We start from the raw sequence: 19,428 nt of genomic DNA, 5'->3' as shown, positions 1-19,428 counted from the left end.
AGTACTCTTTGTGTAAAAATCATATTGGATTCCACAACTTGCACATAAATCGACTGCTGTTATGTCCTAATAGAAGACGTATTCATGTATCCCACGCTATAACACATAATGCCACTACTGACACCACCTCTGACAACAATAATCTGTCTGAACAGTCACAGACTCTCGTGTTCTACAGATTTGGAAAATATACAGGGGCGGCAGCACTTCTAGATAATATCTGAGGATATCTTAACTAACATCTCCCTAAATTAAGAATTATTGTCACTGACACTGTTAAAACAGTTGCGGCACTATTACTAATCTTTTTTCATGTTTTATTGTGAAAGTACTTGACCTGTACTCATGGGATATGTAAATGACAATTACCCCTTTCATAAACTCTAAGAAAATTCCAAAACAGTATTAGAAAATAAATGCAAAAATGGAACGACACTTCTTGGTGACCTATAGTGGCTGAATGGGACCTTGATCATCAGCTAAGGTGTTTTAGTGGAGGTTAGAAAGGTGTGTTATTTTAAAACTCAGACGCAAAATAAGGCACAGATCATTATATGTCTCAACATTTTGATCTAAATCGGGAGACAAAAGTTCTTAGATGCAAAAATAAGTGCTTCTTTCAACAGACTCAAACTTCATAAACTCAAATACTGCACCTATTTAATCTTGTTATCTTGAATGAATGTTTTTTTAATATTTTCCATTAGAAAATTGTATTTTGAAAAAAAGGCATTCTATTGTCAACATAACGTTCAGCGATACTATGAATCATGCCTCGTTGTGTCTGCGATGGATTTCCATATCAAATATGGTTGCCGACGTGCACGTAATTTTTTCTTTTGCATTCCCATTTAATATTTTCGATAGTGTACTATGTTTGCGTACACCTAGGTACTACACCAGAACGTATCAGTATAGACTAGTAGAGGGTATACATGTATATCAGAGAGTGTAAATCAGGAGAGCTAACTCCTGAGATTTTGTTCTGGTTGCCGACAAGTCCCCATATACAGTATATGTAGCAGTGTGTACAGAAAGTGTAGTTCAGATTACGAAAGGTTTGAGGAGAAATACAAAAATTTGATTTGATTATGTATTCAAAAAATTAATGATATCTCAACTACACCTAAAAACATCACAGAAAATTATGCTAACGTCCTAAGGTATACAACCAGCTAAGATATCCCCGATGAGAGTGACACGATGGGCATTAAAATAGCAGAATGCGAAAATTAACCTTTTTTAACTATTGATTTAAATAGCTGTATTATGACCGAGTTGTAAAACAGCCGATGAAATTCTTTACTAAATATATTGTCAATTTTTTATGTCAAACTTTTCAAAAACATACTTCATTAAAAATTTAATAAATACTAACTGTCGATTTGATTTTTCGTTATTATTTCATTTGGTCAAAGTATTTGATTAAAGTAAACTCTTCATACAAAAAGGAGCCATGCCGCTAGACCAGTATAGGCATGTCAGACTTTTGCCAGGTAGGTATCCGAGTCATTTTAAAATGTCACTCGACAGAGGCGTTTACGTGTGATTCTGAGATTTTCATACATTGGATTTGCAAACGAATAACCGGAGGCTGTAACCCAAGAAATAAGAAAAAAATTTACTCAAGTTTAATGGTGATTAAATGTCCACTTACGTTTTATTTTAAAAGATTTGGTTCCATAAGATTACATTATTTCATAGCCTTTGTACTGGGTAGGGTATGTCCTTTAATAATGTTTAGCCGATTTTGCTCATTATTTATTTATTTATTTATTTATTTATTTTGTCATGGTGGACTGATATGATTTCCAAAGACGATTTCTCTCTGACGGTGACTTGTAACTGTCTTTTCTAAGGCATTTGTTAAGGGGCATGTATAGAGGCTATTTATCTGGATAGTCTTATTCCCTTATATATATATATATATATACAGATTAGAGATTAAAAGAAAAGCAAAGTACTAGTTGTAGATTTTAAAGAAATAACTGCTCTTTTCTGCGCACTGACGGTATTAAGGTTTCAACTTATCTTTCAAAACAAAATTAAAATATATGAGAATATATTAACACAAATGTAGCGTACAACAAAGTGATAATACAAAAGCCATAATTTCATTCATAAATGTACATAATTTTATTTCATAATTTAAAAAAGGTCCAAGTACAAATTGTTTAAATAAAATTATGCATAACAAACGGGGAAAGAATATGGAACATTTACTTTAAGAGGTTAAGAAACTTAAAATGAAATGAAAAAGGTAAGGAGAAGGGAGAAACAACGTCCACGATTTTAAATATGCCGTTTAACAACACATGCATGGTGACATTAAAGTAAAATATCGTGGGTGTATAGGTGCAAGGAACGCAGAGTATCCTCGAACCCGATATGGGGCAATTGAGGGCATTCCTATAAACGAATATACTGGTAACAACATCTGTTGCTCTGTTCTCCGCAGTTAACATATCATCAAACAAAGAGTCATAGGGGGCTACACAGCCTTCATGATCTTGTTCAGAAATGATCGGCCAAGAAATCCCAGCATTTTAAAACAGTTCATCAATGTTTGGTTAACATGCTCTAGCACAAAGCGCAGAAAGGGGTGTGGCGTTATGGATTTAGTCGGTTCTGGCCATTTTGATGTTTCTGTCACCGGAGAAGAGTCTGGCGATCATGGCCTCATTGAGAGCCCAGTCGTAGATCTGGACCTCATCGAGGAAGCCGACCAGGTTGGTGTTGCGGAAACCGCCATTGGCCTCACAGTCCAAGTCTCTGCCCATGTATAGTGGAGCAAGGGTAGCTGGGATAGAACCTGAGGAAAAGATAATTTGAGCTCATTATACTCTAATGAAGTAGGCTTGAATGTAACTTACCATTTGATAATAAATATCGCAGTGATGTATATGTTTCGATGTACTACAAAAGTCAACAACTTTGCAACTGTCTGGCTATCGGTAAAAAAATTACAACAACAACAAAAAAAACGCACCTGGGCTTCACGGTTAGTTTTAAATTCCGAATATGACTGAAAATAGAAGACAACTTTTTCCTGTTCATTTCTACTCACCAACAGCGATCTCATCCACAGACAGGTGTCCGTTGACGTACAGTTTCAGTCTGAGACCATCGTAGACCAGGGCCACGTGGTTCCAGCCGTTTCCACCGTAGGAGCCAAGATCAACAGTCACGAGGGTACCGTTGTTGTCGATGAGGACACGGCCGCCAATATGGCCGCGGTCAGAGTACATGGTGATGGTTGGCTCGATGGCGCAGTTGCCGTTGCTGAGAAGACCTTCACGCTCGTTCTTAGCATGAGCGGCGTTGTCGTACCAGAAAGAGATGGTGAGGGCAGAGCCCCATGGGTAGTTGTTGAAACGTGGGACCTCGCAGTGGACGGTGCCGTTGAAGTGAGCAGCATATCCGACCTTTCCTGGGGCAAGTTCTACACCAGCGCAGTCAGTCCAGAAATTGTCGACCTTGGTGTCGGTATCCTCATCGAATGGCCACAGGGCGATAGCCTGGAGATCTAGAAGGAAAAGTTTCATTTTTAAGACAGAAAATCCTTTGTGTTGATAAAAATTTCCCTCACGGCTATTTTTATGATTATTTTATAGTATAGGGTTTTGAAAAAGTTTTAAAGAAAGGTATATGTGTTCTGTATGTGTTAACGCTATTCATTTTTGTGCTTATCGGGACATTGCATGCCATGTGAACCTCGCGTATTTACCACACAGCGTTTTTTACATACCTGGAACCATGCACATGCATCTGTGGACGTTGAACTCCCACTGTCCGCAGCTGACACGCTCAATTCTGGTGTCGTCACCGAGGGTCTGGGATCTGTAGAAGGTGTTGGCATCACCCCAGACGGCCAAGTAGGTCCATCCGTCAGGGCCGTCACATTTGCCGTCAAACTGGGGAAGGGTGGTGTAACCGATGGTGGTGGTTGGTGGGGGAGCTTAAGAAGAAGAAACGGTTGGTTAGTGAGTCTGGTTAATTGAAATAAAGGTATTTGCTAGTACTTCATGGTTGTACTGCATACAACACAATAAAACTATTTAAAAAAAAATTGAAATTGTTATTTTGTAACACTATCTCGCCAGCGCTGTTGAGCTTTTTTAAAAGTACTTCGAAATGTGACGATTCTGTTAACTTACTTCTTGGTGGGCACTGTGGGTATGGGACCTTGCTGCCTGGGCAGGTGGCGACCTCACAGGGGACACAAGTCACGATGCTGCCGTCGAACAGGGTACCTTCGGCACATTCCTTCAAGTGAACCTTAACGTTCAGGGCCTCGTCCAAGTCGCACTGGAGGTAAGTTCTGCAGTCTTCTGGGTTCTCGTAGTAACCGACGCCATTTCTCTCTTCGATGCACTTCTTGCAGAAGTCATTGAATTTGGGAGCTGAAAATAGAATATCGAGAAATAAATTATTGGCTATATACAAAAGAAAATCTAGTTAATCACTTTATTAAATTTATTATCGCATTCTATTTTATTTTAGCTTATTTAGTTAAAAATCTGATTGATATTATCAAGAGAAAAGATTAAATACTCACCCAAATGATGCTTGTCGTAGACAGCGAAGGCACTGCTGACAAGGGCAAGAAGGACAAGGCGCAACATGGTGAAGCTGGAAATGAATTATTAACATTCATTCATATTTGCTTGTTTAATTTCGACACTTATATTTACTTCGCTGAGGTGTTTCTCTATTTAACGGAGATCCACTCAACAACCAATAAAAACAGACATAATTTGTCAATTTTTTCCGGCAATCATTTCTGTTTAATACTGCCGAAGTTAAAGTGAGTTACTATATGTACCTTTACCTTGCCGCCTTGATATATTTGACCATTTTGCAAAGGCATTCGATGCTGCATTTAAAGACAGCATTGAGAGAAACGAAGAAAGATACAGATAATGTCATATTTCTTTCCGTATTAGCAAAGCAATCCTAAACCTTTCTGAGTAAGAAGTGAGACAACATGGTATCGTCTACTTCAGATCTTAGACACCTGTACATCTCAGTCACTTACCTTGTGGTGTAGGTGATCTCTCTAAGCTGTGAGCAGGGAAGATACTGGACCTCTGAGACGTGGGGGTTTATATACCGAGAGAGAAACAAATGCTCTCTTCACTATCCCATGTCTGAATCAAGTCACAGTGCGGCCATTCACAGCAAGGGTTAGAGGCAGACGTCTGTTTGGTGATAATTACCTGACAATTATCAGTCACGCAACGGCTCGTTAACAATGCCAGTGTTAATAAGGCATTCTTGGCGTGTAAAGACCGACGTTTAGATATTCACAGATATGTATTGACAGTATATGTAGAACATGTGACTGGGCACAGTAACAGTGATGATTGTGATCATGAATAGTGTCGAATATCTCACCTAAGGGATTATACTATGCACGTGCCTCGTGCTAATTACTTTATTTCTTGTTCATGTTATTTATTCATTTGGTAGAATAGTGTATGACAGTAGACAAATTTTCTACCTGACATAACAAGTGTGGGACGAATAGTGTAAAATGAAAACTAATCATTGTAAAGACTAAAATATAACGTGCACATAATATATCTGACTTGATTATACAAATAATTTATCTTATTAATATTATTTTTTTATAAATAAGACTACACAGCCCCCCATCGATGCTTATCACTCCAATGTTATGTGTAATATTCTCCTACATCAAAATCAATAAAAAGATTATTGTTAGATAATAAAACATCAAAATAAAACAAAATAATCCTTGTAATATCATTAGACACCAAAATGAAATAAAATAATTATTGTAATATTATGAAAACTTGAACTAAAATGAAAATATTATTGCAACGGCAGATTAAAATAGAATAAAACCTACGAGAAAACTTGTGCTAGCCCGGTTGCAGTTTTTTAGGCTTACGGAAGGTTAATAACCTTTTTAAGTTTTTTTTTTTTTTTTTTACATTTCACTCGTATAACATTTGCTATTGTCAATAACACTCTTTTACAGTATAGTCATATGCTGTTTAAATTAAGGTATGTGAATTCTTTCATATCAGACTTGAATATGTGTGAATTTGACTACCAAAGTTACGGGAATTTTCCTTAATCGCAATATTATCAGCTTTTTGTTCCACCATATGCTTAAACTGAACGTGTTTTGAAGATCAACATTTAAATTTCTGTCGTCCTATCCATAGATGCTCTCGGTTTGATCAATATTTTAGCATTGTCATACCTCTCACTATCACGCAATAAAACAAATTTAAAAGCTCTGTAGAACACATAATATTAGAGGTGTGCTTGTGATGTTGACAGATAGACATCGGGTTGTAACACATAGCCATATGCAATTTCAAAATATCCCTTTATGAGAACTTTATAAATTGACTGTTGTAAGATCGGTTAAGTCCCACGCTATAACACATAATGCCACTACTGACACCATCTCTGACAACAATAATCTGTCTGAACAGCCACAGACTCTCGTGTTCTAAGGATTTGGAAAATGTACAGGGGCGGCAGCACTTCTAGATAATATCTGCGGATATCTTAACGACCATCTCCCTAAAATTAAGAACGCGTTATTGTCACTGACATTCCTGATGAGACGCTCAGTGACTGATTAGTGCCAGATTAGTCTTACTGAACAGACGCCTGCCTCTAACCTCTGTTGTGAATGGCTGTTCTGTGTTTTTATTCAGACGTAGGAAAATGAAGGGTGCATTTGTTTCTCTTTTGGTATATAAACCCCCACGTCTCAGAGTTCCAGTATCTTCCCTGCTCACAGCTTAGAGAGATCACCTACACCACAAGGTAAGTGACTGAGTTATACCAGTGTCTTACATCTTGGGTTGGACGGTACGAAGTTGTTTCACTTCATACACAGAAATGATGAGGGTTGTTTTACTAAAATTGATCTGGATCTGCCTTAAATCGAGCAACGTTGCAGTGAAAGAAAAATATAAGCGTCGATATTAAGCAAGCAAATATGAATGACTGTTACTTATCCACTTCCAGCTTCACCATGTTGCGCATTGTCCTCCTTGCCCTTGTCAGCAGTGCCTTCGCTGTCTACGACGAGCATCATTTGGGTGAGTACTTTATTTTTTTTCTTTTTTTGCTTATATCAACTATGTTTTTTTTAACTAAATAAGCTTAAATAAAATAAAATGCAATAATGAATTTTATTAAGTGATTAACTTCATTTTCTTTTGCATATAACCAATATTTTATTTCTCGTTGTTCTATTTTCAGCTCCCAAATTCAATGACTTCTGCAAGAAGTGCATCGAGGAGAGAAATGGCGTCGGTTACTACGAGAACCCAGAAGACTGCAGAACCTACCTTCAGTGTGACTTGGACGAGAACCTGAACGTTAAGGTTCACTTGAAGGAATGTGCCGAAGGTACCCTCTTCGACGGCAGCATCGTGACTTGTGTCCCCTGTGAGGTCGCCACCTGCCCAGGCAGCAAGGTCCCATACCCACAGTGCCCACCAAGAAGTAAGACAACAGACAGTTCAAATTTAAAAACACCTTTAAAAACTAAACAGCGCTGACGAGAGAGCGTCGCAAAAATAATAATTTCAATTTCCTTTCTTACAAAATTTTATCGCATGATGTATTCAGTACAGCCTTAAATTACTAGCAGATGCATTTATTGCAATTACTTCAGACACATTTATCAAAAATTTTATCTTGTTAAGCTCCCCCACCAACCACCACCATCGGTTACACCACCCTTCCCCAGTTTGACGGCAAATGTGACGGCCCTGACGGATGGACCTACTTGGCCGTGTGGGGTGATGCCAACACCTTCTACAGATCCCAGACCCTCGGTGACGACACCAGAATCGAGCATGTCAGCTGCGGACAGTGGGAGTTCAACGTCCACAGATGCATGTGCATGGTTCCAGGTATGTAAAAATCGCTGTGTGGTAAATATGCGAGGTTCAAATGGCATGCAATGTCCCGAAAAGCACAAAAATGAATAGCGTTAACACATACAGAATACATATACCTTTGTTTAAAACTTTTTCAAAACCTTATACTATAAAATAATCATGAAAATAGCCGTGAGGGAAATTTTCATCAATACAAAGGATTTTTTGTCTCAGAAATGAAACTTTTCCTTCTAGATCTCCAGGCCATCGCCCTGTGGCCATTCGATGAGGATACCGATACCAAGGTCGACAACTTCTGGACTGACTGCGCTGGTGTAGAACTTGCCCCAGGAAAGGTCGGATATGCTGCTCACTTCAACGGCACCGTCCATTGCGAGGTACCACGTTTCAACAACTACCCATGGGGCTCTGCTCTCACCATCTCTTTCTGGTACGACAACGCCGCCCATGCTAAGAACGAGCGTGAGGGTCTTCTCAGCAACGGCAACTGCGCCATCGAGCCAACCATCACCATGTACTCTGACCGCGGCCATATTGGCGGCCGTGTCCTGATCGACAACAACGGCACCCTGGTGACTGTTGATCTTGGCTCCTACGGTGGAAACGGCTGGAACCACGTGGCCCTGGTCTACGATGGTCTCAGACTGAAACTGTACGTCAACGGACATCTGTCTGTGGATGAGATCGCTGTTGGTGAGTAGAAAATTATAATGAAATGTTGTCTCAATTAAAATTGATTCGGCTAAAAAAAACATAAAAAGCTAGAGAGTTTCAATGTTTTTGACTATTGTATTACCTCTAAGTACATGCTTCATCTATTCATATATATATATATATATATATATATATATATATATATATATATATATATATCGATATTCATTATCAAATTATAATTAAGTTACATTCAAGCCTACTTCATTAGAGTATAATGAGCTCAAATTATGTTTTCCTCAGGTTCTATCCCAGCTACCCTTGCTCCACTATACATGGGCAGAGACTTGGACTGTGAGGCCAATGGTGGTTTCCGCAACACCAACCTGGTCGGCTTCCTCGATGAGGTCCAGATCTACGACTGGGCTCTCAATGAGGCCATGATCGCCAGACTCTTCTCCGGTGACAGAAACATCAAAATGGCCAGAACCGACTAAATCCACAACGCCACATTCCTTTCTGCGCTTTGTGCTAGAGCATGTTAACCAAACATTGATGAACTGTTTTAAAATGCTGGGATTTCTTGGCCGATCATTTCTGAACAAGATCATGATGGCTGTGTAGCCCCCTATGACTCTTTGTTTGATGGTATATTAACTGCGGCGAACAGAGCAAGAGATTTTGTTGCCATTATATATTCGTTTATAGGAACGCCCTTAATTGCCCCATATCGGGTTCGAGGATACTCTGCGTTCCTTGCACCTATACACCCACGATATTTTACTTTAATGTCACCATGCATGTGTTGTTAAACGGCATATTTAAAATCGTGGAAATTGTTTCTCCCTTCTCCTTAACTTTTCATTTTCTTTTAAGTTTCTTAACCTCTAAAAGTAAATGTTCCATATTCTTTCCCCGTTTGTTATGCATAATTTAATTGAAAACAGTTTTTACTTGCAGATTTTTTAAAATTATGAAATAAAAGTATGTACATGTATAAATGGCTTTTGTATTATCACTTTGTTGTACGCTACATTTGTGTTAATTTATTCTCATATATTTTAATTAAATTTTGTTTTGAAAGATAAGTTAAAACATTAATACCATCAGTTCGAAGAATAGAGCAGTTATTTTTTAAAATCATCTAATAATTTTTTTCTTTTAAACTCTAACCTGTGTACCTTTATCAGGGAATAGGGCTATCCAGATAAATAGCCTCTGTCCGTGCCACTCGACAAATATCTTAGAAAAACAGGCGCAATCATGATATTCCACCATAACGAAAAACATGAAAATAACGACCAAAATCAGTTAAAAATAATTAAGAATAATAATTAAGTATTCTCTAACGCCACACACACACACACACACACACACACACACACACAAAAGAAAAAAAAACAGACAACGAAATAATGTACTGTAAGCTCAAGGAACAGAATCTTGGGAAATAAACCAGCAGTAGACATTGGATAACCCTGAAACTTGGTTAACTTTCTTTATTTTTTTGGTGACAGCCTCCAGTTTTGCCTTAATAAATACGATGTATGGAATTCCCAGAACCACGCGTTAACGTCTCTGTTGAATGAAAATGACTCGATAACAGTCAAGTGCCATTTGAGTACTCGGAAAAAGTTGCACTTGACTATACTAGTCCGATGGCATGCCTCCTTTTTCACAAAGCCCGTTTCATCCCAACTCCGAGATCACATTAAATGTCTTCTCCTTTACTTTCTTTAGAAAAGATTTACACTAATTTGAAATTGGAAGATGATAATAATATTTGACTTACTTACGACACTACACGGAAATGACACTTTATCATACTGAATCAGAATAATAGAATAGCATTGTCATTGTCCCCTTTTTATAATCAATCCGTCACTTTGGGATCTGTACAAATGAATACTAACTGCAAACATATGACCCTCAATCCCTCATCATGTTTAAATTCACTCGCCATATAGTTCGGAAATGTATTGTTTAAAAGTATTTATTTCATGAGTTCTTAAGCGTGTAATTCTTCTCATTTATATACGGCTCCAGCAAAGTTACCAATCCATATCTCTTGTCCTAAGAGGGGTTGGGGAATGTATAAAAGCACTACAGCAAGTGTTATTCTCGTTTATTGCTACTGAAGCGGTGGGGTACACAGCACAAAAGTAACAGGCATGTCAACATTGACAATTGCCAAAGAGGGAGATTTTCTTCCTCGTTCGCCCCACCTTTCCACACCATGGGCATAATAAGAGAAGGCCTTCTCTTATTATGTCCATGTCCACACCCACAAAAATGGTGGATTTTAATTTCGAAATTAACAATTTTCTTTAATGATTTGGAAAAAGAAGGCCATTTTTTAAAGAAACGTATATAAAATTTGCTTTAATCAAATACTTTGACCAGATAAAAAATAACCAAAAATAAATCGTCCAGTAAGCTATTTATTAAATTTCAAATTAAGTATTTTTAAAAAACGTTTGACGAAACAAATTTGGCAATATATCTTATAAAGAAACCCAGTATTTGTTTTACAACTCAGTTATAGCAACGGATGTTTTAATCAATATAGCTAAAACAATACCACACACACACCACACACACACACAAAAAGATTTATTTATTTATTTATTTATTTGGAATATTATGGTATACCCCTACAAACATGTCGTAATCTGAACTTCACTTTGTGAACACATTGCTTCGAGTAAGCCCCCCCCCCCCATATGGGGACATGTCGGCAACTAACATGGAATCTCAGGAATCAGCGCTTCTGTTTTCTGATATACATGTATAGCTTCTACTAGTCTCTATCTATACAGTCTGTTTTATTATCTAGGTGTGCATAAACGAAAACGTTAGATAGGAATGCTAAAGCAAGAAATTTTGTGCACGTCAGCAACCATATTTGATATGGAAATTCATCACAGACACAACGAGGCACGGTTCATAATATCGCACGTTATGTTAACAATAGAATCTTTCACTTCGAATTTTCTTAGAGTTTATAGAATGGGTTATCAACCTTTACATATCCCATGCCTACGGTTCAAGGACTTCTACATTGTAATCGTGTCGCATCTGTTTTAACAGTGTCATTGATAATAACGCGTTCTTAATTTAGGGAGATGGAGGTTAAGATATCCGCAGATATTATCTAGAAGTGCTGCCGCCCCTGTACATTTTCCAAATCTGTAGAACACGAGAGTCTGTGACTGTTCAGACAGCTTATTGTTGTCAGAGGTAGTGTCAGTAGTAGCAATATGTGTTATAGCGTGGGAAACATGAATACTGCACCAAGCATTATATTATAGGTGCTCATTATATTAGATGTTGACAGAAAGACATCGGATTGTAACACCTAATCATATGCACTTTTAAAATATCCCTCTGTGTGGACTTAATGGGCCAACTTGCAAATAAATTGACTGCTGTAAGATCGGTTAAATCCCACGCTATAACACATAATGCCACTACTGACACCACCTCTGACAACAATAAGCTGTCTGAACAGTCACAGACTCTCGTGTTCTACAGATTTGGAAAATGTACAGGGGTGGCAGCACTTCTTGATAATATCTGAGGATATCTTAACGTCCATCTCCATAAATTAAGAACGCGTTATTGTCACTGACATTACTAATGAGACGCTCCGTGACTGATTAGTGCCAGATTAGTCCTACTGAACAGACGCCTGCCTCTAACCACCGTTGTGAATGGCTGTTCTGTGCTTTCAGACGTAGGAAAATGAAGGGCGCATTTGTTTCTCTTTCAGTATATAAACACCCGCGTCTCAGAGGTCCAGTATCTTCCCTGCTCACAGCTTAGAGAGATCACCTACACCACAAGGTAAGTGACTGAGTTATACCAGTGTCTTACATCTTGGGTTGGACGGTACGAAGTTGTTTCACATCATACACATAAAGGATGAGGGTTGTTTTACAAAAAATTGATCTGGATCTGCCTTAAATCGACCAACGTTGCAGTGAAAGAAAAATATAAGCAAATATAAATGAATGTTACTTATTCATTTCCAGTTTCACCATGTTGCACCTTGTCCTCCTTGCCCTTGTCAGCAGTGCCTTCGCTGTCTACGACGAGCATCATTTGGGTGAGTACTTCGATTTTTTTTTTTTTTTTTTTTTGCTGATATCAACTAGATTTTAACTAAATAAGATAAAATAAAATAGTATGCGATAATAAAAAGTAATTAAGTGATTTACTTGATTTCCTTGTGTATTTAACCAATATTACATTTCTCGATGTTCTATTTTCAGCTCCCAAATTCAATGACTTCTGCAAGAAGTGCATTGAAGAGAGAAATGGCGTCGGTTACTACGAGAACCCAGAAGACTGCAGAACTTACCTCCAGTGCGACTTGGACGAGAACCTGAATGTTAAGGTTCACTTGAAGGAATGTGCCGAAGGTACCCTCTTCGACGGCAGCATCGTGACCTGTGTCCCTTGTGAGGTTGCCACCTGCCCAGGCAGCAAGGTCCCATACCCACAGTGCCCACCAAGAAGTAAGTTTAACAGCCAGTTCACATGTAAAAATACTTTTAAAAACTAAACAGCGCTGGCGAGAGAGCGTCGCAAAAATAATAATTTCAATTTCCTTTCTTACAAACTTTTATCGCATGGTGTATTCGGTACAGCCATGAATTACTAGCAGATACATTTATTGCACTTTATTCAGACTCATTTATCAAAAATAATTTTATCTTGTTAAGCTCCCCCACCAACCACCACCATCGGTTACACCACCCTTCCCCAGTTTGACGGCAAATGTGACGGCCCTGACGGATGGACCTACTTGGCCGTGTGGGGTGATGTCAACACCTTCTACAGATCCCAGACCCTCGGTGACGACACCAGAATCGAGCGTGTCAGCTGCGGACAGTGGGAGTTCAACGTTCACAGATGCATGTGCATGGTTCCAGGTATTTTAAAAATCCCTGTGTGGTATTTATATCAATATTAACAACTTTGTTAAAATGTCAAGTTCAAATGACATACTGTGTCCCGAAAAGCACAGAAATGAATAATGATAACACGCAGGACACATATACCTTTCTTTAAAACTATTTCAAAACCCTATACTATAAAATAATCATATAAATAGCCGTGTGGGAAACTTTTATCAACACAAATGATTTTTTGTCTTAAAAATGAAACTTTTCCTTTTAGATCTCCAGGCCATCGCCCTGTGGCCATTCGATGAGGATACCGACACCAAGGTCGACAACTTCTGGACTGACTGCGCTGGTGTAGAACTTGCCCCAGGAAAGGTCGGATATGCTGCTCACTTCAACGGCACCGTCCACTGCGAGGTCCCACGTTTCAACAACTACCCATGGGGCTCTGCCCTCACCATCTCTTTCTGGTACGATAACGCCGCTCATGCTAAGAACGAGCGTGAGGGTCTTCTCAGCAACGGCAACTGCGCCATCGAGCCAACCATCACCATGTACTCTGACCGCGGCCATATTGGCGGCCGTGTCCTCATCGACAACAACGGCACCCTCGTGACTGTTGATCTTGGCTCCTACGGTGGAAACGGCTGGAACCACGTGGCCCTGGTCTACGATGGTCTCAGACTGAAACTGTACGTCAACGGACATCTGTCTGTGGATGAGATCGCTGTTGGTGAGTAGAAAAGTATAATAAAATGTTGTCTTAATTAAAATTGATTCGGGTATTAAAAAAACATAAAAAGCTAGAGAGTTTCAATGTTTTTGACTTTTGTATTACGTCTAAGCACATACTTTATCTATTCATATATATATCGATATTCATCATCAAATGATAAGTTACATTCAAGCCTACTTCATTAGAGTATAATGAGCTCAAATTATGTTTTCCTCAGGTTCTATCCCAGCTACCCTTGCTCCACTGTACATGGGCAGAGACTTGGACTGTGAGGCCAATGGCGGTTTCCGCAACACCAACCTGGTCGGCTTCCTCGATGAGGTCCAGATCTACGACTGGGCTCTCAATGAGGCCATGATCTCCAGACTCTTCTCCGGTGACAGAAACATCAAAATGGCCAGAACCGATTAAATCCACAACGTCAGTTCTCTATCCGCGCTTTGTGCTAGAGCATGTTAACCAAACATTGATGAACTGTTTAAAATACTGGGTTTTGTTAGCCGATCATTTTTAAATAAGATCATGAAGGCTGCGTAGCCCCCTATGACTCTTTGTTTGATGTTATATTAACTGCAGCGAACAGAGCAAGAGATGTTGTTACCAGTATATTCGTTTATAGGTACGCCCTTAATTGCCCCATATCGGGTTCGAGGATACTCTGCGTTCCTTGCACCTATACACCAGGGCCGTAGCCTCCGGGGGGGCAGGGGGGGCAGCTGCCCCCCCTGGGATTTAGAAGTTTCCACACTGGTAGGGGGGCACCCCCTCCCCCCTCGGGGGCTTCGCCCCCTCATGTCCGCTTACTGCCCCCCCTGGCATTTTGCTCAGGCTACGGCCCTGTACACCCACGATATTTTACTTTAATGTCACCATGTGTTGTTAAACGGCATATTTAAAATCGTGGACATTGTTTCTCTCTTCTCTTTAACCTTTTCATTTTCTTTTAAGTTTCTTAAACTTTAAAGGTAAATGTTCTTATTTTTTCCCCGATTGTTATGCATAATTTTATTTAAAACAACTTGTATTTGTACAATTTTTAAATTATGAAATAAAAGTACCGTATGTACATGTACAAATGAAATAATGGCTTTTGTATTATTACTTTCTTTTACACTACATTTGTGTAAATTTCTCATATGTTTTAAATCAATTTTGTTTGTGAAAGATAAGTTGAAACCTTAATGTCATCAGTGAGCAGAATAGAGCATTTATTTCTTTAAAATCAACACCTAGCACTACTCTTTTCTTTTAATATCTAATCTGTGCACCTTTATCAGGGAATGGGGCTACCAAGATGAATAGCCTCTATCCGTACCCCTCAACAAATGACAGGTACAAGTAACTGTCAGTGATAAACCGTCTTTTGCAATCATAATATTCCACAATAACGAAAAACAGCATTAAAATAACGATCAAAATCAGTTTAAAATAACTAATATTGTTAAACGCCCCTTTTGCTGGGAAAAGGTCTACTCTGGGTAACATATAATCTACAGGGTTACTACTTAATATGGAATATATTTTTTTGACGAGTAAATTTTCCACAAAATATTTATTTTCTCTCAAACTACTTTAAATCCAAAACTGAGGTGTCACTCCATGTGTAGCCAGGTGTGTTACCTAATTACCACACAACTCTCGAAACAACTGATGCATGCATTTGCATGTTCTGTGGTCATATAGAAATGTGAGGGGTAGTTTTTTCGGCAATTTCTGCCCTTGTATAAAAACGCATGGGTTTGGCCAATCGTTGGAGTGTATTTAGAGAAGCAACAAAGGGATCGCTCTGAAACTTGACAGGCACCTTAGAGAAGATATGGTTCGACAGCTAAGCGAAGCAGCTTACTATGGAATTGTTGGTCTCAGAGAACATGGCCAGAAACGGACAGCCATTGCCAGGCAATGCACCATTGGAATGATATGCTTGGAATGATATCCCCATTCAAACTCTAAAAAACTTGTCACAGGGTATGCCATGTAGGATGAGGGCATGCAAGCGGCTGCTGGAGGTCATACCCGCAACTGATGACTTTTCATGATTTACTGTAATGAGTTCTTTGGCTGTGTAACATATCACTGTCCAGAGGCTATCATTTTCTTTAATATCTTAGCTTAAAATTAACACTGACATCAAACTGTTGATATGGTTTTCCGGGGGTGTTCTTTTCTTTTGAATGACATCTTATGTCAGATTTGATATCATTGACCAAAATATCTCAAAATAAAAGACTGGATATTTTTATCATTCAATGACATACTTTTTTGATGAATCAAGCCAAAAAAATTTAATCAGCACTAAAAAATAACAAATTAAAAAATATTCCATATTAAGTAGTAACCCTGTAGGTTCATTACGTTTTTATGGAAAAAGGTCCACTTTTTCAGAAAAAAAAAACCTTTTAAAATTGCTGGCTACGGGCCTGCACCCAAAAAATGACTATAAAATAATGTAAGCTCAGGGGACAGAATCTTACTAGTCTATACTGATGCACTCTGTTTTCTAGGTGTTCGCACATAGAGTGCATAAACGAAAACGTTAGACAGGAATGCTAACACAAGAAATTTCGTGCAAGTCAGCAACCATATTTGATATGGAAATTAATCACAGACACAACTAGGCACGGTTCATAATATCGCTGCACGTTATGAGGACAATAGAATCCCTTACTTATGTGCAATTTCTTATTGGAAAAGATTAACACCATTTATTTCAAGTTTATTGGTAACTTCCAGAGATACATATAATTACTAGATTAACGATGCCAACTGTAAAAGCACCCTACTAAACATAGGTGCAATATTCGAGTTTATGAAGAAAACTATTTTTGCATCCCAGACTGTATGCTTCCCGATTAAGTTCACCCAACAGCAAAATGTTGAGACACATCAGCATCTGTGCCTTATTTTGCGACTACGTTTAACAATAACACCTTTCTAACCTTAGCTGATGATCAAAGTCCCCTTCAGCGTTACTGCGTCACAGACCACGCGACCAAGATCTGTTGTTCCATTTTTGCATTTTTTTTTCTAATTTTCTAATACTTATTTTTCTTCGAATTTTCTTAGAGTTTATAGAAAGGGTTATCAACCTTTACATATCCAGTGCCTACAGATCAAGCACTTTTACAATGTTATCGTGCCGCCGCTGTCAATGACAATAACGCGTTCTTAATTTACGGAGATGGAAGTTAAGATATCCGCAGATATTATCTAGAAGTGCTGCCGCCCCTGTACATTTTCCAAATCTGTAGAACACGAGAGTCTGTGACTGTTCAGACAGATTATTGTTGTCAGAGGTAGTGTCAGTAATGGCATTATGTGTTATAGCGTGGGAGACATGAATACGTCTACTATGTAGTAAATAATGCACTGTCCACGAGCCCGATATCACGATAGCAAGCCGAGCGCCAGCGAGGCATGCTATCGTGGATATCGGGCGAGGGGGTAACAGTGCATTATTTGTCATACATACAAAGGGAAATCGTGCGTGTTCCCCACCCAATACCCCTAACTTTGAATAGAACACGCTGATATCACCGCGCATGGGGTGATATCAAAGAATGGACTTTCCCCGCGTTTACTGCCTAATTACGGTCACCGTCCAATCATCTTCGTTTGCGTTAGTGGTTTTCAGAGTAGTTGGCCGATTTCCTGCCCATCTTCCGCACGTGGCAGTCACTCCGTCTCATTCATTGTATCGGCCCCTGCAATTCTTTTGTTTTGATATCAGCCCCGTGGTATGTATTAGGACATAACAGCAGTGAATTTATGTGCAAGTTGTGGAGTGTAATAAATATGGTTCAAAAAGTATATATACAATACTTGTCTTTGACTGATCACGAAGGTTATTGTTACGGGTGGTATCAATGGTATTAATGTTATTTGGTACTAACATCGTTAAGGAACAATTAGTATCATATAAGGACTAAACATTGATACTGCAGTTGATTAACTTGCGAGTCGCAGCAGCTAATGTGGCTCCTTAAGTACACACAACGGATATATTTGAAACAACACTGGATATGATATGTTGTTACTATCTGATGTCTTATTTTTCTTACTATAAACTTTCAAAGCACATCTTTTCATTGTCAATGCAGAGAATCTTTTATTTTTTATTTCGGGGAAGGTGCTTTACGTTTTATATCTTGTGGTGTGAGTCAGGGATATAAAACCGATAAAAAATCGGTCAAGCCGGGGTGGGACGCCATGAATTAAAAGGATGCTCTTCAGGACACGTTCAGTATAAACATAAAGCTGATATTGCGATTTAAGGAAAAATTCCATTTATTTGGTAGCCAAATATACAATAACGCACTGTTATATTCTGCATATGAATGGATTCATTTAGAGCGGGAGGTCTACATATAAGAACAGCAAATAACAACAAACGAACGTTAAGGACAAAAGCTAATGAAGAGAATAATTGGAATTATTTTAAGAAAACTTGTCAGCCTAAAAAGATTGCTATCGGGTCTTGATGTGATGTTATACTTATTAATTTATTTAAGTTTGATTTTTGATAATATTACAGTAACTATTTTGTTTATTTGATGTCTTATAATATTTTTATTTTAATCTTAAATAACAATTTTTTAAACATCTTTATTCTCAAGAAGGTTAAATATTGTTGCAGTATAATTGAAGGTGGCAATTCAATTACAATAACAATAACAATAATTATTTTATTTCATTTTGATGTTTTACAATATTGCACATGACATTATCATTGATCGGCGGTTATGTAAGCTAATTTAAAATTGTTTATAAAACCAAATAAATGATTTGTGTATTTAAACCAGAAACACTATGTGCACATTATGTTTTAGTTTTGAAAGTCATTGGTTTTCATTTTACAGTTCTTGTTCCGCAATTTTGATATCTCAGGTTAAAACATAGCCTACTATCATACCCTACACTATTCTGCTATAATGAATAAATAGCAAGAACTAGAAATAAAGTAATTAGCACGAGGCACGTACATAGCATAATCCCTTAGGTGAGATATTCGACACTATTCATGATCACAATCATCACTGTCACTGTGCCCAGTCACGTCTTCTACATATACTGTCAATACATATCTGTGAATATCTAAATGTCGGTCTTTACACGCCAAGAATGCCTTATTAACACTGGCATTGTTAACGAGCCGTTGCGTGACTGATAATTGTCAGGTAATTATCACTAAACAGACGTCTGCCTCTAACCATTGCTGTGAATGGCT

General features: G+C 38.3%; 3 protein-coding genes across 3 annotated transcripts; 2 read left to right on the top strand and 1 right to left on the bottom strand.

The window, feature by feature from the left end:
- Window positions 1–2,112: 2,112 nt before the first annotated feature.
- On the bottom strand, window positions 2,113–5,178 carry LOC112042493 (uncharacterized). The gene is made up of 6 exons (XM_024077107.2): window positions 5,039–5,178; window positions 4,559–4,632; window positions 4,158–4,403; window positions 3,749–3,958; window positions 3,068–3,526; window positions 2,113–2,812 (listed from the first exon to the last, which is right to left on the bottom strand). The coding sequence occupies exons 2-6, from the start codon at window positions 4,623–4,625 to the stop codon at window positions 2,619–2,621; spliced, it is 1,176 nt and encodes a 391-aa protein (XP_023932875.2). The 5' UTR covers window positions 4,626–4,632; window positions 5,039–5,178; the 3' UTR covers window positions 2,113–2,618.
- Window positions 5,179–6,648: 1,470 nt separating this feature from the next.
- LOC106157790 (uncharacterized) lies at window positions 6,649–9,698 on the top strand. Its single transcript, XM_013533541.3, has 6 exons — window positions 6,649–6,813; window positions 7,018–7,091; window positions 7,255–7,500; window positions 7,704–7,913; window positions 8,136–8,594; window positions 8,859–9,698. The coding sequence occupies exons 2-6, from the start codon at window positions 7,025–7,027 to the stop codon at window positions 9,050–9,052; spliced, it is 1,176 nt and encodes a 391-aa protein (XP_013388995.2). The 5' UTR covers window positions 6,649–6,813; window positions 7,018–7,024; the 3' UTR covers window positions 9,053–9,698.
- Window positions 9,699–12,248: 2,550 nt separating this feature from the next.
- Window positions 12,249–14,877, top strand: LOC106157651 (uncharacterized). Its single transcript, XM_013533369.2, has 6 exons — window positions 12,249–12,401; window positions 12,590–12,663; window positions 12,830–13,075; window positions 13,283–13,492; window positions 13,740–14,198; window positions 14,419–14,877. The coding sequence occupies exons 2-6, from the start codon at window positions 12,597–12,599 to the stop codon at window positions 14,610–14,612; spliced, it is 1,176 nt and encodes a 391-aa protein (XP_013388823.2). The 5' UTR covers window positions 12,249–12,401; window positions 12,590–12,596; the 3' UTR covers window positions 14,613–14,877.
- The last annotated feature ends 4,551 nt before the right edge of the window (window positions 14,878–19,428 follow it).

This window comes from Lingula anatina, chromosome 7 (genome assembly GCF_051362555.1).
Source record: "Lingula anatina isolate TDL-2025a chromosome 7, LinAna3.0, whole genome shotgun sequence".
Classification (NCBI taxonomy): domain Eukaryota; kingdom Metazoa; phylum Brachiopoda; class Lingulata; order Lingulida; family Lingulidae; genus Lingula; species Lingula anatina.
The sequence above is the reverse complement of the archived record's forward strand: the minus strand, read 5'-3'. Positions and strand labels throughout refer to the sequence as shown.

Bases quoted from the DNA above. Each gene is read 5' to 3' on its own strand.
- LOC112042493 (XM_024077107.2), bottom strand. From the start codon at position 4,625: ATGTTGCGCCTTGTCCTTCTTGCCCTTGTCAGCAGTGCCTTCGCTGTC. The intron at 3,959-4,157 runs GTAAGTTAACAG...CTTCTTCTTAAG, and splicing joins CCCACAGTGCCCACCAAGAA to CTCCCCCACCAACCACCACC. The intron at 3,527-3,748 runs GTATGTAAAAAA...TTTTCCTTCTAG, and splicing joins ATGCATGTGCATGGTTCCAG to ATCTCCAGGCTATCGCCCTG.
- LOC106157790 (XM_013533541.3), top strand. From the start codon at position 7,025: ATGTTGCGCATTGTCCTCCTTGCCCTTGTCAGCAGTGCCTTCGCTGTC. The intron at 7,501-7,703 runs GTAAGACAACAG...TATCTTGTTAAG, and splicing joins CCCACAGTGCCCACCAAGAA to CTCCCCCACCAACCACCACC. The intron at 8,595-8,858 runs GTGAGTAGAAAA...TGTTTTCCTCAG, and splicing joins TGTGGATGAGATCGCTGTTG to GTTCTATCCCAGCTACCCTT.
- LOC106157651 (XM_013533369.2), top strand. From the start codon at position 12,597: ATGTTGCACCTTGTCCTCCTTGCCCTTGTCAGCAGTGCCTTCGCTGTC. The intron at 13,076-13,282 runs GTAAGTTTAACA...TATCTTGTTAAG, and splicing joins CCCACAGTGCCCACCAAGAA to CTCCCCCACCAACCACCACC. The intron at 13,493-13,739 runs GTATTTTAAAAA...TTTTCCTTTTAG, and splicing joins ATGCATGTGCATGGTTCCAG to ATCTCCAGGCCATCGCCCTG.